The sequence below is a fragment of the Bubalus kerabau genome, chromosome 5 (genome assembly GCF_029407905.1).
Source record: "Bubalus kerabau isolate K-KA32 ecotype Philippines breed swamp buffalo chromosome 5, PCC_UOA_SB_1v2, whole genome shotgun sequence".
In the NCBI taxonomy this organism is placed as follows: domain Eukaryota; kingdom Metazoa; phylum Chordata; class Mammalia; order Artiodactyla; family Bovidae; genus Bubalus; species Bubalus kerabau.
This window is the reverse complement of record NC_073628.1, coordinates 22837268-22857210: the sequence shown is the minus strand read 5'-3', so window position 1 is coordinate 22857210 and position 19943 is coordinate 22837268. Positions and strand designations below refer to the sequence as shown.

The window sequence follows — 19943 nt, the reverse complement described above, 5'->3', positions numbered from 1 at the left end:
TCCTACTCCAGGGGATTTTCCCAACCCAGGGATTGAACCTGTGTTTTGTGTCTCCTGCACTGGCAGGTGGATTCTTTAAGTAGCGCCACCTGCAAAACCCCATTCAATTACATGTTGTCATATAACTAATTGAACTTGAGCCTTTAGGCAATTCTAAGATGGAATTCATCTTTCATCCATATTAAAATTTTGTTTTTTTTCATCTATATTTGTAGGTTATTGCCTTTAAAAAGTCTACTTTAAAATAGTAAACTTTATTCCATTCTGAAACCTTACTAAAATAGTAAATTTTAATAGTAAATATTAAACTAAATTAATGGAATATTTTAATATTTACTATTAAAATTTAGTATTTTAGTAAGGTTTCAGAAAGGAACAGAGCTTTTTGTATCTATTCTCCCATATGCTATCTTTAGCTGATACGCTGCCTGAAATGTGTATACCTCATTTTTTTTCAGGGTAAGATACCTTTACTGTATCCAGACACAAAAAACTGCAGGCCTTCGCTTCATATTTACTTGCAACAGGCCGTGCAGAAACTAGAGAAAATGGAGTAAACAACCTGGAAAACTTACATGAAACCTCAAGCGTGGTTGAATTTCGAAGTGTTCTGACTTGTTTTTTGTCCCTGACTTTAAATCCAGTGTGTGCATTTTTGTACACTTATTTTACCCGTATCACAATCAAGAGCTAATTATGTTAAATGTATGTGGCCCAGTTTTAAGAACTGGAGAATTTGATGAAGATGACCTTACTTGTGCCTTGAGTTCCTAGTCTTTACTGTCGAGAGGGAGTATCTATTTCAGTTTTTCCACATTGTTTTGTTCTCTAGCCAATCTCTTTCCCAGAATTTACTTTCCCACCTAAACTGGTTATTATGCTTTTAAACTATGCATTGTAAAAACGCAGCGTTTTTGCTTATACAAAACGCTGTTTTGCCTGTTTCTTATAAAGACAGTGGGTAGAACTAAGCTGTGCAGTTGCACTTCCTTCAAAAAGGTTGAGTTGGAGGTATTGTTTTGGTACCTGTTCGGACAAGACAGGGCAAAATTGGTTTTCTTGACATTATCTCAAGCCACAAAAAAATAGCTTTCTTCACCCGGATGCCTTCCCACCCCATTGCTGTGTGGCCAGTGTTTGATGCTTCTCGCTCACATCACAAAGTTCCTTTCATTCTAAACAGGATCAATTCTCAACAGCTGTTCCCAGCTTCTAGGCTCCAGTTTTACCTAGGCCGAGCTTTAAAGTCACTGAAGCAGCTCTTATGGCGTGTGCTCCTGGTTACCCTGCCAGGCCACGGGGCGAGGTGCTCGGGGGTTCGGTGGCGGGCAGCGAGCCCCGCGGGGCCGCTGTCCCCGGGAGCGCGAGGCCGGACGGCGGAGTCACAGGCCGAGTCCCACTTCGCGTTTGGGCCCGGAGGTCACTCGCAACCGATTCAGTCTGCAGTTCCAAAACCTCTTCCGCCAGGATCTCGTCCCGATTCCAAAGTAACCCTGGTCCTGCCGGTCTCCGCCGGCACGGAGGACCAACGCTGGCCCCAGGCGCTGCCAATCTGCAGATCCGCCGGGCCGGGAACGCGCACCTCTCTGCTTTACGGCAAGGGAGCGCGCGTTTGCGACAATGTGACGCCAGCAAGTTTTGGCGGGAAAAGCCCTGCATTTGGATTCCTGTGGTGGCGGGCAAAGGACGGCCTGGTGAGGAAGGGCGGCCGGTAGAGTGGGAAGGGCGCCTGGAGCTGGAGTTCGGGGACTACATGATTTAGGAGGGGCACGGTGACAGAACGTTCTCGGTTCCGATCCCAAAGGATCGGAGAGGCTCCCTCGGAGGGGTGGTTTCGGAGGGTGGAGGAGTATGGTGGCGGGGGTCCCCGTTGTACAGGGACTGGAGAGAAGCCGCCTCTGCTGGCTGGGAGCCCCCAAGGTTTGGGGCCCGGCGGTTCGCGTGCCACCCAGCCCTTCCTTCCGCTTCTTGGGGCAGTTTTGGCCCCGCCCCGGGCTCCTCCTGGCCTTGGGGGACGGGGTAGGGGTGGGAATTGGGAGTGAGCGGGTGGGGAGGAGTGGCTGCGGTCCCCGCGGTTATTTCCTCCTCCACTAGCCCTCACCCCCTTACTCTAACCCGAGACTTCACTTCTCACCCCCTTCACCAGTCCCCACCGTACAGCACTGGTCGCCAGCTCCTCGGCGCTGCTAGTACATTTCCTCTGCCGCCTGGAAAGATGGGTTTCAGCTTTGGGTTTGCGTGGCAGTGGGCCTTGTGAGTTATCAACCAAATGCCGCAGTTTAGGATACTTGCTCATGCTTTAAAAGACTTGGATAAAATACGGATGATGTGAAACCAGGAGCTGTGATTTATCTTGAGGGAATCACGGCAAGAGGCGGAGCTCAGAGGCTTTAGAAATGATTGAGGCTAGTCCTCACCAACCGTCTTTTCTGGGTTCCTGCTCTTACAGCCGCGGGACTGAGTGGAGTCATGGCAGTGCCCTTTGTGGAAGACTGGGACTTGGTGCAAACCCTGGGAGAAGGTGCCTATGGAGAGTGAGTCTGAGTCCGTTTTTACCCGCCTTCACACTTGCTTTAGTTTTCTGTCTCCTTTGAGTACATAGTCATTGTTCTGGAATTGTTTATTTTAACACTGTGGCGCCCAAAAGAACAGATCTTTGCATGCAAATTCCAAAACTTTGGGAAACTGAAGCTACACAGTCTTTTGTAAGGGTTAACTGTTTTTTCTTCTTTTTTTGGGGGGTGGGGTGCAAAACAGCAAAGCTAAGCATTTTTCCCCTAAAATTTAGAGATTTCTGAAGTCGGTTTCTCCTCCCATATATTCTTTCCTGGGATTTAAACATAGTGGTTAAATGAGCAAATGAACAGACTCTGGAGCCACATTACTGGCCTTTGTTTTGTGAAGCTTTGGCAAGCTTTTTCTTTTTTGGCGGTGCCATCCTGCTTGCAGGGAGGCGGACCAGAGATTGAACCTGTGCCCCAAGCAGTAGAAACATGGGGTGGGGTCTTAACCAGGGGACCACCAAGGAAGTCCCTAGGTGAGCTTCCTAATATCCTTGTGTGCCTGTTTCTTCAGCTGTAAAATGGCAATAATAGTACATATCGTGTAGGTACTTAGAACATTTACCATAGACATATATACTATCAAATTAATAAATGTTAGGTAATGTTATTAAAATTAAATGACTAGAGCAAGAATGAAATCTTGACATTTGGGACAACATGGACCTGGAGGGTATTATGCCAAGTTTAAATAAGTCAGACAGAGAAAGACAAATACTGTATGGTTTCACTTACTAGGTGAAACAAAACAAATAAACAAAAGTAACAAAAGAGAAACAGAGTTAAAACAAACAGGTAGTTGCCAGAGGGGAGGGTGGTGGGAGGGGGAGAGAAATACTTGTACAAACTTACAATTGCAAAATAACTCTCCAGTATGAAATGTACAATTGGAGAGTATAGTCAGTAATTATGTAATATCTTTGTATGGTAGCATATCCTAACGACATACAGTGGTCATCATTTTGAAATGTCTAGAAATATCAAATCACTATTTTGTAACAGGAACTAACACAGCATTGTAAGTCAATTACACTTCAAAAACAAACAGACTTATAGAAAAAGAGATGAGATTTGTGGTTATCAGAGCAGGGTGTGGGGGGAGGGGGATTTGGGTGAAGATGGTCAAAAGCTACAAACTTGCAGTTATAAGATAAGTAAGTTCTAGAGATGTAATATACAACATTATTAATATTATTAACACTGCTATAAGTTATACATTAAATTTAAAATAGTAAATAATAAGAGTTCTCATCACAAGCGAAGTTATTTTTTCTATTTTTTAAATTTTTTATCTGTAAAAGGATTGTCACTAAATTTATCGTGATAATCATTTCAGTGCTTTATGGCAATTATATCTCAGTAAAACTGGAAGAGAAATTAAATGAATAGAGCATCTATATGTGTGATGTGGCCTAGAATTGCTGTTATTCCATTTTTAATTTATCAAGTGTTTATATATTACTTCTGGTTGTACAACATAATGACTTCTTTGGAGCATTAGCTATTATACTTCACATTTCAGAAAGGAGTATTATCTGTTGAGGACATGGCAGAAACCATTCCCATGGTTTCTTCCAGGTGGCGAAAGTAATAAAGGTAAAATAGTTTTGGATGAGTTATGTTTAATCTTTTGAAGTTTTAAAAGAATTACAGTTCAAATGTCTGGAATTTTATATTTCTTCCTTTTTCTTTTTAGAGTTCAACTTGCTGTGAATAGAAGAACTGAAGAAGCAGTTGCAGTGAAGATTGTGGATATGAAACGTGCCATAGACTGTCCAGAAAATATTAAGAAAGAGATCTGTATCAATAAAATGTTAAATCATGAGAATGTAGTGAAATTTTACGGTCACAGAAGAGAAGGCAATATCCAGTATCTATTTTTGGAGTACTGCAGTGGGGGAGAACTTTTTGATAGAATAGGTATGGAAAAAATTTCAGATAATTCTTCTGCTAAATAAGTTTTTAAATTTGTCTTTTAATTTTGGGGCTTCTGTTTGTTCACTGTCCATTCAGAATTGCTTATGCAATAGTGAAACTGGAGTAAATTTTTTTGTTTTTACAACTTATGTCAACACTGAATGCATATGTAGAATCATCAAAGAAAATTTTCCCCAAGTTGTATAAGTGATTTTGGTTGGCATTTCTGTTTTGTAGAGTTTACGAATGATAAGCTGTGGTTTCTTGGTGCGTGAAGTATCATAAGTGCAATGTATTGTATGCCTATGCAGTTGTTTTCTTTGTAGATATTCTAGTCTCATGAAATTGTTGCATTCATTTACAGATCTGAAATAAGAGTTTGTTAAATAAGTGAAATAATTGAGAATTTTATAGGATTTATATATATATATTAAGTACTGTTTTTGCTACTTAAGATTAAAAGTCTTGATATTAAAGAATACCGAGAAGTACATAAAATATATTCTGTGGACCTAAATTTATTATTTAGATGTATTAATAGTTAAAAAGTGATCATTAGAATCTTCAAAAAAATGTATCTCAGAAAAGAATTGAGTATAAAAGAAATCAATTCACAGACATGCATGGCTTTGTGGTGTGAGAAATTATATGAAATTTAAATTTGTTGTTAAATATTTAGGAAATCAGATTTGCTTAGGCTTCCGCTTTGACATTTACATTTCAGGAGTAGAAAAAATATTGGCATAGCATTTAGAAGAAATTAGGGGTGAATTTGAAGGATATAAAGTAAATCATAAGTAGTAAAAGTCGGGGCTTTCAAGGTATATCTTGCATTCTTGATTTGGGTTATATTTTGTTATTCTCTAATTTTCCTGTGATGTTAACTTATTTTTGCCACTTAACAGCTGGGGAAATGTGAATTGTTAGCAATATATGTATTAGTGGACTCCAGAATCATTTCACTGTAAGCATTAGATTCTCTTTGCAAAAGTACGATCATAGATGTTTAACTTTAGAATTAGGAAACCATGTGGTTGATGCCTGACTATATTTACCTGATAAACTAACTTTCACAATTAATTCTTATAGAGCCAGACATAGGCATGCCTGAACAAGATGCTCAGAGGTTCTTCCATCAACTTATGGCAGGGGTGGTAGGTACAGTGGTCTCTTTTCCTTTTATTTAAAATTTGTCTTAGTGAAATAAGTTACTCAGTTCTGATATGGTTCCCTCTGCTTCTCTTTTAGGTTTATCTGCATGGTATTGGAATAACTCACAGGGATATTAAGCCCGAAAATCTCCTATTGGATGAAAGGGGTAAGTTTAGCATTTTGTCACTGCTACCAAAATCATTTTAATACAGCCTTACAAAGGCAGGATCAAGGCTTTTGCATTACTCAAATTTCAGGGCAGCTTCTTAATTTGCCACTCAGTTACGGTAAATATTCAGTAAGTATAGTTAAGGGGAAAGTTCTGCCTACAGTTTGTGTGTCTTAAAGGTGGCAAGTTAGAGAGGAAATTTGCTCTTCTTATTTGTTTTTTGTACAGAGTTCCTCCTCCTTTTATAAACATAGCCACCTTGATGAGAAGCTCTGGAGGTTTGTGGATCTTGAGTTTCTATGTGTCTTTATATGCTTCCTTCCAGCCAGCTGGGTTTTTACATCTCTGAGAACGTTGTGCCTAGAGTATTATTGATACCTCCTGCCTCTGCACAGCCGGGTGAGGACATGGCTCTGCTCTCAGTGTCTAAGTGCTCTTTTCCAGAAGACTCTTTTGACTCCAGGATCTTCCTCTAACCTGGTCCATGCTGTTTGTATATTGACAGTATTTGTCTTAAGTTAATAGAAGCCATGAGGCCTTTTTCTAGTTTTAGTTATATGATGATGTCTTTTATTTCTTATTTATTGCAATTTATTTTTGATCACTTTAAGGTAGAGAAGTTCCACAAATCTAAAATAACACCAGCAGTTTTCCAGTAAACCTTGACTCCTTTAAGTATCAGTGTGTGTACTCAGTTGCTCAGTCGGGTCTGACTCTTTGTGACTCCATGGGCTGTAGCCTGCTAGGCTGTTCTGTCCATGGGATTCTCCAGGCGAGAACACAGGAGTGGGTTGCCATTTCCTCCTCCAGGGATCTTCCCTACTCAGGGAATGAACCCGAGTCTTGTGCATTGCCAGGTGTATTCTTTTGCCATTGCGCCACCTGGGAAGCCCCTTTAAGCATACCTATTTACAAAACATTCTCATTCGGTGCCATCCTTTTTTTCCTTTGGCTTAGATAACCTCAAAATCTCTGACTTTGGCTTGGCAACCGTGTTTCGGCATAATAATCGGGAGCGTTTGTTGAACAAGATGTGTGGTACTTTACCATATGTTGCTCCAGAACTTCTAAAGAGAAAAGAATTTCATGCAGAGCCAGTCGATATTTGGTCCTGTGGAATAGTACTTACTGCAATGTTGGCTGGAGGTAAGAGCTGTTTAATCATGATAAAATTCCTGTCCTTTGGAAGGCCATGTTTCCTGTACCAAAATAAATGAAATAAATCAAGGAGATCCATATTTATGTAATAGTATTTTAATATTAACCTATTTATAACTAAGTTGGAACTTTTAATCCCAAAGATTTAAAAAAATGATTTATGTGTAGCTATTAAATGAAATATCACAGTAGCTCTCTCTTAAAATTATGTGAATACTTTTGGAAATAGTAAGACGGCAGTGAATTATCTATCTTAGAAGTGTCTTTAAAATTTCTTAAACCATATTTAATTAATTTGAAGAAAACTTTTAATGGATTTGTGTCACCGATTATTTTCCCTTAAAATCGTTACTGTAAAATGATTTGAACATTCAGAAAACCGAGTCCTATTTCCTTTTTAGAATTGCCATGGGACCAGCCTAGTGATAGTTGTCAGGAATATTGTGATTGGAAAGAAAAGAAAACATACCTCAACCCTTGGAAAAAAATTGATTCTGCTCCTCTAGGTAACTGGGTTATCTTGATATAAAGTACTGATTTCCTGGATAATGAAGTCTAGTGCTGTTTGAATTTTTTTTTCTTACGTATATTTTTCTTTTTAACTTTTAATTCATTACATAAATAATACATAATCTTTGTAGATAAAGTAGAAAAATAATAAATAAAATATTAAAAATCCAATCCTATAATTCTAGTACTCAGAAATAGCTTCCTTTATTATTTTGATATCTGCTTCTGTGTTTTGTAGTAGAAAATATGTAAGTATATATGTTTGTTATATATGTATATTATTTATAAGTATATTTGTTTTCACAAAAAAAATGACATCACACTATACATGTTATTTTGTAAACTTTGTGTGAGTGTGTGTGTTAATGCTAAGTGAACACTTTTTCATGACTATACTTGTAAGTATTCATCCCTGTTTTTAAAAGCTGTGATGGTAAATTCAGCTATATGGACATGCCTTACTACACTTCTCCGGTTCATCTTTTTAGAGATTCAGAATTTTTTCTAATTTTTCACTGTTGTTAAAGAGATATGATCATCCATATACCTTAATCTTTGTACATACGTCTCAGTTATTTAAAGTGAAACACCAGAAGTGGGATTGCAGGGTCAAAGATGTATATATACAGTCTTTAATTATTATGGTTTACTTTGCCAAATTATTTTCCAGAAAGTTTGTACCATTTCATCACAGTCTACCTAGTTTACATTTAAGCTATTTTTTGGCTACACCTTGAGGCACACAGGTCTTTGTTTTCCCACCAGTGAATGAACCTGTACCCTTGTAGTGTAATCAGTGAGTCTTAACCACTGGACCACTAGGGAGGCCCCTTACACATTTTTCTTTTTGACTAATCTAATAGGCCTACCTATAAGAAATATATTCTAACTTTAAAATTTTTATTTTAAATTTAGTATCAATGAAGTTGTACATCCATTTTGGATTTATTAGCTTTTTTGTCTTTTTGTGGACTTGTCTATTTTGCTCATTTTTGGCAGGAAGTTTTCCTTTTATTCTATGTGACGTTTTTAAGAAAATATTAGTGTCATTATATCATTGCATTTGTTACAAGTATTTTTGACAGTTTGTCATGTATTTTTACTTTGTTATGCTATTTGAACATACAGAAGTTTTATATTTTATGTATTTAAATCTAGTATCTTGTCCTTTTTGATTTCTGACTATATTGTCATGTTTGGAAAGGTCTTTTCTACCCTCTGCTGCTGCTGCTAAGTCGCTTCAGTCGTGTCCGACTCTGCGACCCCGTAGACAGCAGCCCACTAGGCTCCTCTGTCCCTGGGATTCTCCAGGCAAGAATGCTGGAGTGGGTTGCCATTTCCTTCTCCAATGCATGAAAGAGAAAAGTGAAAGTTAAGTCGCTCATTTGTGCCCGACTCTTAGCGACCCCATGGACTGCAGCCTACCAGGCTCTTCCGCCCATGGGATTTTCCAGGCAAGAGTACTGGAGTGGGGTGCCATTGCCTTCTCTGCTTTTCTACCCTCAACAGTATAAAAAAATTACCTGTGTTTTCATGGCTTTCTTCGTTTTGTTTTGTTTTCTATTTAAATCTTTGGTCCATTAGAAGATTCTTTGGTGTTGGGAGGTGTATGAATTCTTTATCAATAAAATTAAGGTCTTAGGATGATTGTTGCTTTTATTACTGTCTCTTAAAAAGTTATTGGAAAGTAAATTTTCATTATAAAATTGTGTGAATGAGAACTTAATATGACATGTTAGAACAATGAAGTTTGGTATTGAAAATGGATGAGGTTTTTTTTTAATCTTTGTGTAAATAGGGGTTTTCAGGGTTTTTATTTATTTTTTATTATCTTTGTGTAAATATCATCAAGTGGAGGGAAACATTTCCACCTGGCTCTTGTTCTATTTGCAAACAACTGAGAGTCTGATCTGGGAAGAATATTCAAAGATATAGATAGTAGCAAGGAATAATTGCATGACATTCAAGCAAAAATTTAGTGGCTTTGTTTTCTCTTCCCCAGAAGTAATATTTGGACATAAGGAGAGCAATAGAGAATGTGTGTTTTACACTACAAGCTATAGGCTTTTCTAATCTGCATGACTCTTGTAAATGTTGTCTTAATATTTTGTTTTCAGCTCTGCTACATAAAATCTTAGTTGAGAACCCATCAGTAAGGATTACCATCTCAGACATTAAGAAAGACAGATGGTACAACAAACCACTCAAGAAAGGTAATATGCTTAAAATACAAATTTTTTTTTTAAGTGTTTTTTTTTTTTGTTTTTTTTTTTTTGTGAAAGAAAAGGTACTTGTAAAGTCAGCATAAGGCAACAACACAAGATAGCTGTGGTCTCTGTCCTCATGGAGATGATAGCCTCTGGTACAAAAAACAGAAATATAAAAAAATAATTTTTAGTTCATTAATAATTATAAAGTAGAAAATCAGGGTACTGTAGCTAAGAATTTGACCAAGTCTTTTTTTTTTTTTTACCTTTTTATTTTGTATTGGAGTATAGCTGATTAACACTGTGGTGATAGTTTCAGGTGGACAGTGAAGGGGTTCAGCCATACATATACACATATCCATTCTCCCCCAAACTCCCCTCCCATCCAGGCTGCCACGTAACACTGAGCAGAGTTCTCTGAGCTATACAGTAGTTGACCTAATCTTAAGTGACAGAGAACGCTTACCTTGCTGAGGAAATAACATTAAATCTAAGATTTGAAGATTAAAGGGGAGCTAGCCAGATGAGTAGCAGCAAGACGAGTGGCAGATTCCAAACACGGAAGCAGCATCAGGGATGACCTGGTGGTTAGAAAGTAGTGCATTTGAGGAGCTTGGAAAAGGCATGTGTGGCATGGACCATGTCTGGCTTGTTCAGCATTGCATCGCCAGTGCTTAGTACAGTGTGTAGTCCACTGTAGGCATTTCATAAATGTTTATGGAGTGAATAAGTGAGTAGAGAAGGAGGGGAGGGAGAGAGATTTGAGATGAGGTGGTAGATAGGAACCAAGCCATGGAGGACCTTATAACCCATGCTAAGAATCTTGGGCTTTAACTGAAGGCCATGGGAAAACCTTCTGGGAGATTTTAAGCAAGAAAATGACATGCTTATATATTTGGTTTTAAAAGATCTTTCTAGAATTACAGATTCTTTACCATTGAGCCACCAGATCCAATTGGGAGGAAAACGCTAAAAGTCTAAGAGAGAGGGAAGAAAAAAGCAGCAAGGTCCTTGAGGAGAAAGGAGGGTATGGGCTCCTTTTCAAGTGGAGAAATGAATATTTGATGGGAGGATGGAAGGGAAGAGAGGACAGGTAGGAATGCAAGTAAGTTAGATTTGGTAGTGGCAAATCGAGGGAGCTTCCAATGACTGAAATGGGAGATGTATGTAAGTAATGAGGTACTGGAGGGTGTCTTGGTAATTTGACAGGAGTACAGAAGTTTTGAAAGAATCATTATGGGGAAAGGAAGAGGAAACTGATTAGAGAAATGTAGCATAGCCTGTTAGGGGTGAGGATCCAGTGGAGGGGAGTAGCCTTGAATTTACAGTGGCATCCTGTTCTCTATAATGATTATTTTCCATAAAGCTTTTCCAAGGGAGTGATAGCTTATGGTGAACTATCTCGGATTAGTGATCTTCAAAGAAGATTTAACTTTGGGACCAGGGACCAGCCTTGGTCACTCAAGAGCTGTTGTATAGCAGAGTTTTATTAAAGTGAGAAGGGACTGAGAAAGCTTCTGACATAGACATCAGAAAGGGGACAAAATGCCCCCCCGCCCCCGCCAGCTAGTCTTATCAAGGCCTTATCAGACCCACTCCCACAACATACATTTAAATTAATAAGATTAGAACGAACAGTAGAAAAATCTTACCACCCACCCCCATAATACACATTTTAAGATGACAGGATTAGTCAGAAGGTTCTTATTGAGGAGAAACATGTCATTGAGCAAGATACATTGTTATATTGACTGCTACTGCTAAGTTGCTTCAGTCGTGTCCAACTCTGTACGACCCCACAGACGGCAGCCCACCAGGCTCCCCTGTCCCTGGGATTCTCCAGGCAACACTGGAATGGGTTGCCATTTCCTTCTCCAATGCATGAAAGTGAAAAGTGAAAGTGAAGTCGGTCAGTCCTGTCTGACTCTCAGCGACCCCATGGACTGCAGCCTACCAGGCTCCTCCATCCATGGGATTTTCCAGGCAAGAGTACTGGAGTGGGGTGCCATTGCCTTCTTAGTTATATTGACTAAGACAAAGCAATGTAGAAAGGTTTGACCTTTTCTCCTTGAGAGCCCCAGACCCCTTTCTCCTCCTTGGAAACCTTGGACTTCTTATCAACCTACCTAGGAATTGACTCTCTCACAAGCAAAGAAGGTTGAGTAGGGCAGATTCATAACATTCATTGTCATTATCACAAATTATTTTTTATTTTAAAAGGTTTTGATCCTGTTGCTGGGTCTCTCAGTCTTCATAGAACAGTGTTCTGTTACCAAAAACGGTACCATTAAAATGACTGCCTTAACATTGACACCATGCACTTGGGACATACTTACAGGCCAAGATTTATGAAATGTGTAGTTTGCACAATTTGACAAGTGAGTCCGAGTCAGAAGTTCCTAACCGCATTTCTCATAAAATTATGTAGGAAAAGCCACTTTCTATTGTATAAGTATTTTGTGTTTAAGAAATGAATTTAGATATGGTTTTGCTTCTTCAAGTTGCCAACTGGGAAAGCATTTGTATTTATGTTCTCTTTTTTAGGGGCAAAGAGGCCCCGGGCTACTTCTAGTGGTGTATCAGAGTCTCCTGGTGGATTCTCTAAGCATATTCAATCCAACTTGGACTTCTCTCCAGTAAACTGTGCTTCTAGGTAAGGTCAGTTAATAATAAAAGATCAAGTAGTTATTGGATATAATAGTTCCCATGAAAAATAATCCTTGCACATAATGTTTTCTGAAGATGAATACAATTTTTTTCAGTGTGAGAATGATAATGCCATATAAGAAAGGCCTAAAGAACTTTATTTAAAGCTATATTTTTCTCCATATCATAATGCCTCAGTGAAGAAAGTGTGAAGTACTCCAGTTCTCAGCCAGAACCACGGACAGGCCTTTCGTTATGGGACACCAGCCCTTCATACATTGACAAACTGGTACAAGGGATCAGCTTTTCCCAGCCCACTTGTCCTGATCACATGCTTCTGAATAGTCAATTGCTCGGCACTCCAGGATCCTCGCAGGTAAGGGAATTTAGTTCCTCAAATAAATAATGGCAACTCTTTTTTATTGTCTTAAAGTCTTTTTTTTGTCAATCTAAGAAATACAGTATTAACACTTGATACAGATTTTTTTTTTTGACATGGAGGAGAGAATTAGGGGAGACTTTTTTTTCTAATGTTTATTTATTTGGCTGCACCGGGTTTTAGTTGTGGTACACAAGATCTTCAATCTTCATTGCAGGATGTGGGATCTAGTTCCCTGACCTGGGATCAAACCTGGGCCCACTGCATTGAGAGCGCAGAGTCTTAGCCACTGGACCACCAGAGAAATCCTGAGACTCAAGACTTTTTTTTCTCTTTTTTTAGCCACATCATGGCATGCGGTTCTGAGTTCCTTAACCAGGGATTGAACCCTGGCCCCCGGCACTGGAAGCAGAGTCCTGACCACTGGGCTGCCAGGGAATTCCCTAGGGGAGACACTTAAGTATAAGAATCTGAAGTCAGAAAAAAGAATTTTCAGGCCAAATAGCTATAGTATGATTACTTTTGGTGGTAAATCTGATCATTTATTCAGCTTTCCTCTATTTGACTTGTAGAACCCCTGGCAGCGCTTAGTCAAAAGAATGACACGATTTTTTACCAAATTGGATGCAGACAAATCTTATCAATGCCTGAAAGAAACTTGTGAGAAATTGGGCTATCAGTGGAAGAAAAGTTGTATGAATCAGGTATGTTTCATTGATTTTTGTTAGATCTTTTCCTGAAGAAAAATTTAAAATATTTGAGTAAAAAAAAGAGCTATCATTCTATGGTTGATTCATGTTGATATTTGGTAGAAATCAGTGCAATACTGTAAAGCAATTATCCTTCAATTAAAAATAAATTTTAAAGTGCTATCATTTTATTTATATATTAAAAATATAAAGTAATTAGTTTAATTTGAAAAAGAAACCATTGAAATTTAAGTACAATGTTTTTTCCTTAAGAACTAGTATTTCTTAAAAGAAGACGTCTCTAAGGTTATTACAAATACTAAGAGATTCAAGTCTTATTTTCTTTAAAACTATGCATTATACTTAAATTGTAACAGCAATGAGCTTCCTTCTGTGAAAGATGGATCCATTAACAATTCCATGCTTCCTGCATCTTCCCTGCTCCCAATTGCCGATTTTTGTTGTTTACATTGTTATAGCATATTTATAATACTGACATTCTGATCTGTCTTTAGGCTTTTCAAAAGTCTTAATATTGTGGAAAACGAAGAGAAAGGAATATTTTGTATTAAAGGAGACTAAAGAGGCTTGATAAATAATGTAATGCATGATCTTTCACTAGATCATGGATTTAAAGAAAAAGAAAGCTATGCTGCTGCTAAGTCACTTCAGTCGTGTTCGACTCTGTACGACCCCATAGACGGCAGCCCACCAGGCTCCCCTGTGCCTGGGATTCTCCAGGCAAAAACACTGGAGTGGGTTGCCATTTCCTTCTCCAAAAGAAAGCTATAAATGATGTTATTAGAACAATTGGGAAAATTTGAACATGAGTTTTATGTAAGATAATGTTTTTGTATCCGTGTCAGATTTCTTTGGTGTGATCATAATACTGTGGTTTGTAAGAGAATGTCTGCAGGAGACACATGGTAAAGTGTGTGTAACTTATAACTTAGTTTAAAAACTAAAAAAAAAAAAGACAATCACGTAAAAAAGAAGTAAACATGCTTATCTAGGTTTATAAGGCCAATAAACATTTGTGGTTATTTATTGTAGGATTCTTTCAGTTTTTCTGTAGATTTGTAAACTTTCAAAATTAAAAGTTCGGGGAAAATGTTACTGTGAGGAAACCTGAAGCCAGCCTGATTATCTTCTCACTTATATAGATATCTTACTTTTTTTTTCTAATTTAGGTAGATTTACTAAGATAAAGCTCATATGATATAAAAATCACTAACCAGTTTAAAGTGTACAATTTAGTGGTTTCAAGTATGTCGCAGGATTGTGGAGTTATCACCATTTAAATCTAGAACTTCCCAGTGCCCCCCAAATAAACTCTGTACCGATTAGCAGTCATTCTTCGTTCCTTCCTCCCTGTCAATCACTAATATACTTTCTGTGGATTACCTATTTCTGGGCATTTCATATAAATGGAATCATATAGTATATCACCCTTTGTGTTTGTCTTCTTTTACTTAACATAGTATTTTCAAGGTTAATTCATGTTGTAGCATTTATCAGTACTTTATTCCTTTTAAAGGGTGAATGATAGCCCGTTATGTGAATAGACTGTTTTGTGTAACCATTTATTTACTGATGGACATTTGGGATGATGTATCTACTTTTTGGCTGTTAAGAATAATGCTGCTGTGAGCATTCAGGTTTCTGTATGAACACAGGTATTTTAGTTTGCAAGGGCCATCATAACAAAATACCACAGACTAGGAGGTATTTATTTGGTTATTTACAAAAATTTATTTTCCTGCAGTTCTAGACACTGAAGTCCAAGACCAAGGTTCTGGCAGGGCAGGTTTCCTCTGGAACCTTGGCTTTTACGTGGCCACCCTCTTGCTGTCCCCTCCTATGCTTTGTCCTCTCTGTGCACACATCCCCCATATCTGTCACTTTCTGTATCCTGATTTCCTTTTCTAATGAAGACAGCAGTCAGATTGGATTAGGGCCCTCTGAATGATCTCCTTTGAACTTAGTCACCTCTAAATTAAAAGACACTTGCTCCTTGGAAGAAAAGCAATGACAAACCTAGACAGCATATTAAAAAGCAGAGACATTATTTTGCCAACAAAGGTCTGTATAGTCAAAGCTATGGTTTTTCCAGTAGTCATGTACGAATGTGAGAGCTGGACCATAAAGAAGGCTAAGCACCAAAGAATTGATGCCTTTGAACTGTGGTGGTGCACAAGGTTCTTGAGAGTCCCTTGGACTGCAAGGAGGTCAAACCAGTTAATCCTAAAGGAAATCAACCCTGAATATTCATTGGAAGGACTGATGCTGAAGCTGAAGCTGCAATACTTTGGTCACTTGATGCAAAGCCAACTTATTGGTAAAGACCCTGATGCTGTGAAAGATTGAAGGCAGGAGAAGGGGACTACAGAGGATGCGATGGTTGGATGGCATCACCAGCTCAATGGACATGAATTTGAGCAAGCTCTGGGAGATGGTGAAGGACAGGGAAGCCTGGTGTGCTATAGTCCCTGGGGTCACAAAGAGTTGGACACGACTGAACAACTGAACAACAACAACAACAACTACCTCATTAAAGGTTTTATCTCCAGAATAGTCACATTCCGAGGCATTGGGAATTAGGGCTTCAGCATCTGAATTTGAGGGGACACAGTGTCAGTCCAGAAGATGTTTTCAATTTCTTTGGTATATACCTGTGATCAGAATTGCTGGGCATACAATAACTCTTGTGTTTATCTGTTGAGGAACTGCCAAATGATTTTTCAAAGCAGCAGCACCATTTTACATTCCTACCAGCCATGTATGAGGGTTCCAATTTCTCTTCATCCTCGTCAACACTTGCTATTGTCTCTTTTTAATGAAAGCCCTCCCTGTGTGAGATGAGAATTATTAAAAATGTTTTTGTACTTTGGGCTGGGCTTAGCTAGACAAATCTGCTGATCTTGGGCTTATCCATCCAGCTGAAGTTGATGGCTTTTCTGTGCCTGGTGGTCCAAGGCAGCCTCATCCACTTTTGGGATCTTGGTGCTGCCTTTTGGCTGGGCCTTTCTTTCCATATCAGTCTTCTAACCTGTGCTTCTAAAACACTGAACATGGAAGTTGAAAGACCTCTTAGAACCTTCGCCATCTTCTGATCACCGTTGTAGCTTTTTACCCCAAAACCTAGCCTCTCTTTTTCTTTCCCCTGTTTTAATAATCTTGTTTTCCCTCTCATTCTGGTTTCATTCTCTTCAATTGTTTCTTCTTTCAGTTGTATTTTGATAAAACACTAAATTTCTTCTGTTGCTAACCATTCACATAGACTCAGTCCCCAGTGATGCACTGCATTCTGTTTACACGTCGGCCTGGGTGGACACACACGTACCCGTCGGGAGAGGACAAGTCCTGGAAGGAATGGGATGTTCGGCAGCACTGCTCCTACTGTAGAAGCTTTTCTCAAATTTGCATCCCAGTAATATCACTGAACTGAGATTATAGCTTTTATTTAGAGTATTTTCTATCCACATATATGCTTTAACCTTATTTTTATTGTCTTAGGTTACTGTATCAACAACTGATAGAAGAAACAATAAGCTGATTTTCAAAGTGAATCTGGTAGAAATGGATGAGAAGATCTTAGTTGACTTCCGGCTTTCTAAGGTATATAGATTAGCACATTTTTTAAGAGAGAAAACTTTGTTTTGTTATTTTTGAAGAAGTATTACATGTTCATTTTAGAAATTTTAAAAACACAAAGTGTAAAGAAGAAAGTAAGAATCGAGTTTAATTTTATCTTCCATAGAAAACAAATTTATTTTTGATATTGTATTAGGGTAACCTTACTATTCGGAGAAGGCAATGGCAACCCACTCCAGTACTCTTGCCTGGAAAATCCCATGGATGGAAGAGCCTGGTGGGCTGCAGTCCATGGTGTCGCTAAGAGTCAGGCACGACTGAGCAACTTCACTTTCACTTTCATGCATTGGAGAAGGAAATGGCAACCCACTCCAGTGTTCTTGCCTGGAGAATCCCAGGGACAGAGGAGCCTAGTGGGCTCCCGTCTCTGGGGTCGCACAGAGTCGGACACGACTGAAGCGACTTAGCAGCAGCAGCAACCTATTACTTGTAATACATGCTATATGGAAATACTCATGTGGAGATTTTTACTGGCATTATATTTTAGATATATGTTAACTTTTTTTTTTTAGTTAATATTATGAACATTTGTTTTTGTCATTATCTAGTCTTCTAAAACAGTTTTTCAAATAACATTCTTTATTATAAAAGTTTTTGTTTTTTGTGTAATCTGTAAATAACAGAATAAAAATAGTCATAGATTATTTTTAGCTTTAATTACCTTTGGCATTTTGTAGCATTTTAAGCTTTTCCTTATTGAATTTGTGTATAGTATTTTTCATGAAAATTGTGATTTGTCAAAATGTTTGCACATTATAGTTAATGAACCTTTATCTGTTCCAAACTACTTTGTGATTCATACTCATATATAGAGTTTTACTCACATTTCTGATTCTTTCTGTAGAAATTAGTGGTTCTGAGGTTATAGTTTTAAAGCCCTTGATACATAAGACCAAAATAGCATTTTCTATATTTCCTGAAAGATTGTACATGGCTCTGAACGAGGCTGGAAGAGTTGGTCACTTTCTTTATATTGGCAGCTTGCTGCAATACTATTGTCCAGATGCTTGATATGGAGTAGTGAAATCCTTCTCATAACTGAATCACTGGCTTTGTTGCCACAGTGTTTTGGCAAGACTTAAGTGTAGTTGTGTAGCTTATTTTTAGTTTATAAACTTCCAGTACCTATGAAAAACAGTGACCTAGGTCCAGAGCTATCAACAGTTGAAACAAACAAGATGCCATTGGTTTCTGCTCTCTGGGCCCAGTGAAATGGGCCCAAAGTCAAGTCAGAATTATTTATGTAGCCATTTCTTCTTCGTGGGCTTCCCTTGTAGCTCAGCTAGTAAAGAATCTGCCTGCAATACGGGAGACCTGGGTTCAGTCCCTGGGTTGGGAAGATCCCTTGCAGAACTGAACAGCTACCCACTCCAGTATTCTTGCCTAGATAATTCCATGGACTGTATAGTCCATGGGGTCACAAACAATCGGATACAACTGAGCGACTCTCACTTTCACTTTTCTTCTACGAAGGTGTTTTGTTTTTGTAAGAGGACCTGAAGATGAGGATAGCTGGACATATCTATGGATGTTTGTCTCTATGTACCACTAAAGAAAGTTTGATTTTATGGCATAGTCTTTTTTTTTTAACATGAGTTTTGGATATTATTCCTAATATAGGGTGATGGATTGGAATTCAAGAGACACTTCCTGAAGATCAAGGGGAAGCTGAGTGATGTTGTGAGCAGCCAGAAGGTTTGGCTTCCTGTCACATGATAGATCCACTGGTTCTGGGATTCCTGGTAAATATAGTGCTGCTATGTGGACATTATTCTTCCTAGAGAAGATTATCTATTCTGCAAACTGCAAACAATAATCCCTGAAGAGTTGTCTTCCCTCTAGCGAAACATTTTCCAATTCTTTTGTATATTCTTCATACAAATAATAATCTGTATCCTAACTGTAAGTGAAACTTTGGGGAAAGGGTAGATAGAATTCATTTAGATATTCCTTCATTTGCATTTAGCGTCTGAATTGAGACCCGCCTGGTGGAAACCATGCTCTGGGGTTACATGAGTTTATCAGCTTTTATACCAATATAATGAAAAATGTTACTCTTGTCCCATTCTACCAAAACATTTGGTTCCATCCAAAAAGTACATATTTCCTGCACATTGACTTAATCACATGGATAAATTAAAAAAACAAAAACAAAACCACCTTGTTATTTGTGGGACAGTAAATTTATCAGTCTGTGAATTGAAGCCAGCTTCAAAATGTATACCCCAAGATTTGTACTTAAAAGGGCCTGACCAGGTACATAAAGCTGTTTTTGAAGAATAATTAAAATTGCAAGTAGGTATGTTTTTTTCTGGTATAGTTAATATGTATGATTGGTCTTTCAAATAGAAGTTGAGCATAAACTCTAGTGCTTAACTACTTTTACTTGGAATTACTGTTGCACATTTAAAATATTTTTCTATATTATTTTCTACTTTCACAGCCATATTTTAATTCTTTATTACATAAATAAATTCTATTTTGAAAATGAATAGCTAACTCTGTAAACTCAATGGTGACTAAACTTCTAGATGGTGAGGAATGAAAGAGGTTGGAGATGTAAGAAAGTAATGGAAATTGATCTGATTCCTGGCTTTTTTCCCCTGTTAATTTTAGTAAGATTTTGTTCTTTCAGTGAAATTTATATTAACATTTGAATGTGTTAGATTGGGTCCCAGTATTCCCGTTTCTTGGTGATTTATAAATATTAGCCAGTTATTCTAGTCTGAAGCCAAGAACATGAAACTTTTTATCATATATTGTATATCTTGGTAAATGGTATTATTGTGGTATAGCTATTGTTTTTCCAGTAGTCATGTACAGATGTGAGAGCTGGACCATGAGGAAGACTGAGCACCGAAGAATTGATGCCTTCGAGCTGTGGTGTTAGAGGAGACTCTT

At 38.1% G+C, this 19943-nt stretch overlaps 1 protein-coding gene across 1 annotated transcript; it reads left to right on the top strand.

The window, feature by feature from the left end:
• Nucleotides 1–1540: 1540 nt before the first annotated feature.
• On the top strand, nt 1541–19537 carry CHEK1 (checkpoint kinase 1). Its single transcript, XM_055581239.1, has 13 exons — nt 1541–1694; nt 2450–2534; nt 4258–4481; nt 5568–5632; nt 5727–5796; nt 6757–6945; nt 7359–7463; nt 9585–9680; nt 12219–12327; nt 12519–12696; nt 13272–13403; nt 16905–17006; nt 18663–19537. The coding sequence occupies exons 2-13, from the start codon at nt 2470–2472 to the stop codon at nt 18756–18758; spliced, it is 1431 nt and encodes a 476-aa protein (XP_055437214.1). The 5' UTR covers nt 1541–1694; nt 2450–2469; the 3' UTR covers nt 18759–19537.
• Nucleotides 19538–19943: the final 406 nt, after the last annotated feature.

Coding starts and splice junctions, on each gene's coding strand:
- CHEK1 (XM_055581239.1), top strand. CDS start 2,470: ATGGCAGTGCCCTTTGTGGAAGACTGGGACTTGGTGCAAACCCTGGGA. Junction 4,482..5,567: donor AGAACTTTTTGATAGAATAG/GTATGGAAAAAA, acceptor TAATTCTTATAG/AGCCAGACATAGGCATGCCT. Junction 12,697..13,271: donor GCACTCCAGGATCCTCGCAG/GTAAGGGAATTT, acceptor TTTGACTTGTAG/AACCCCTGGCAGCGCTTAGT.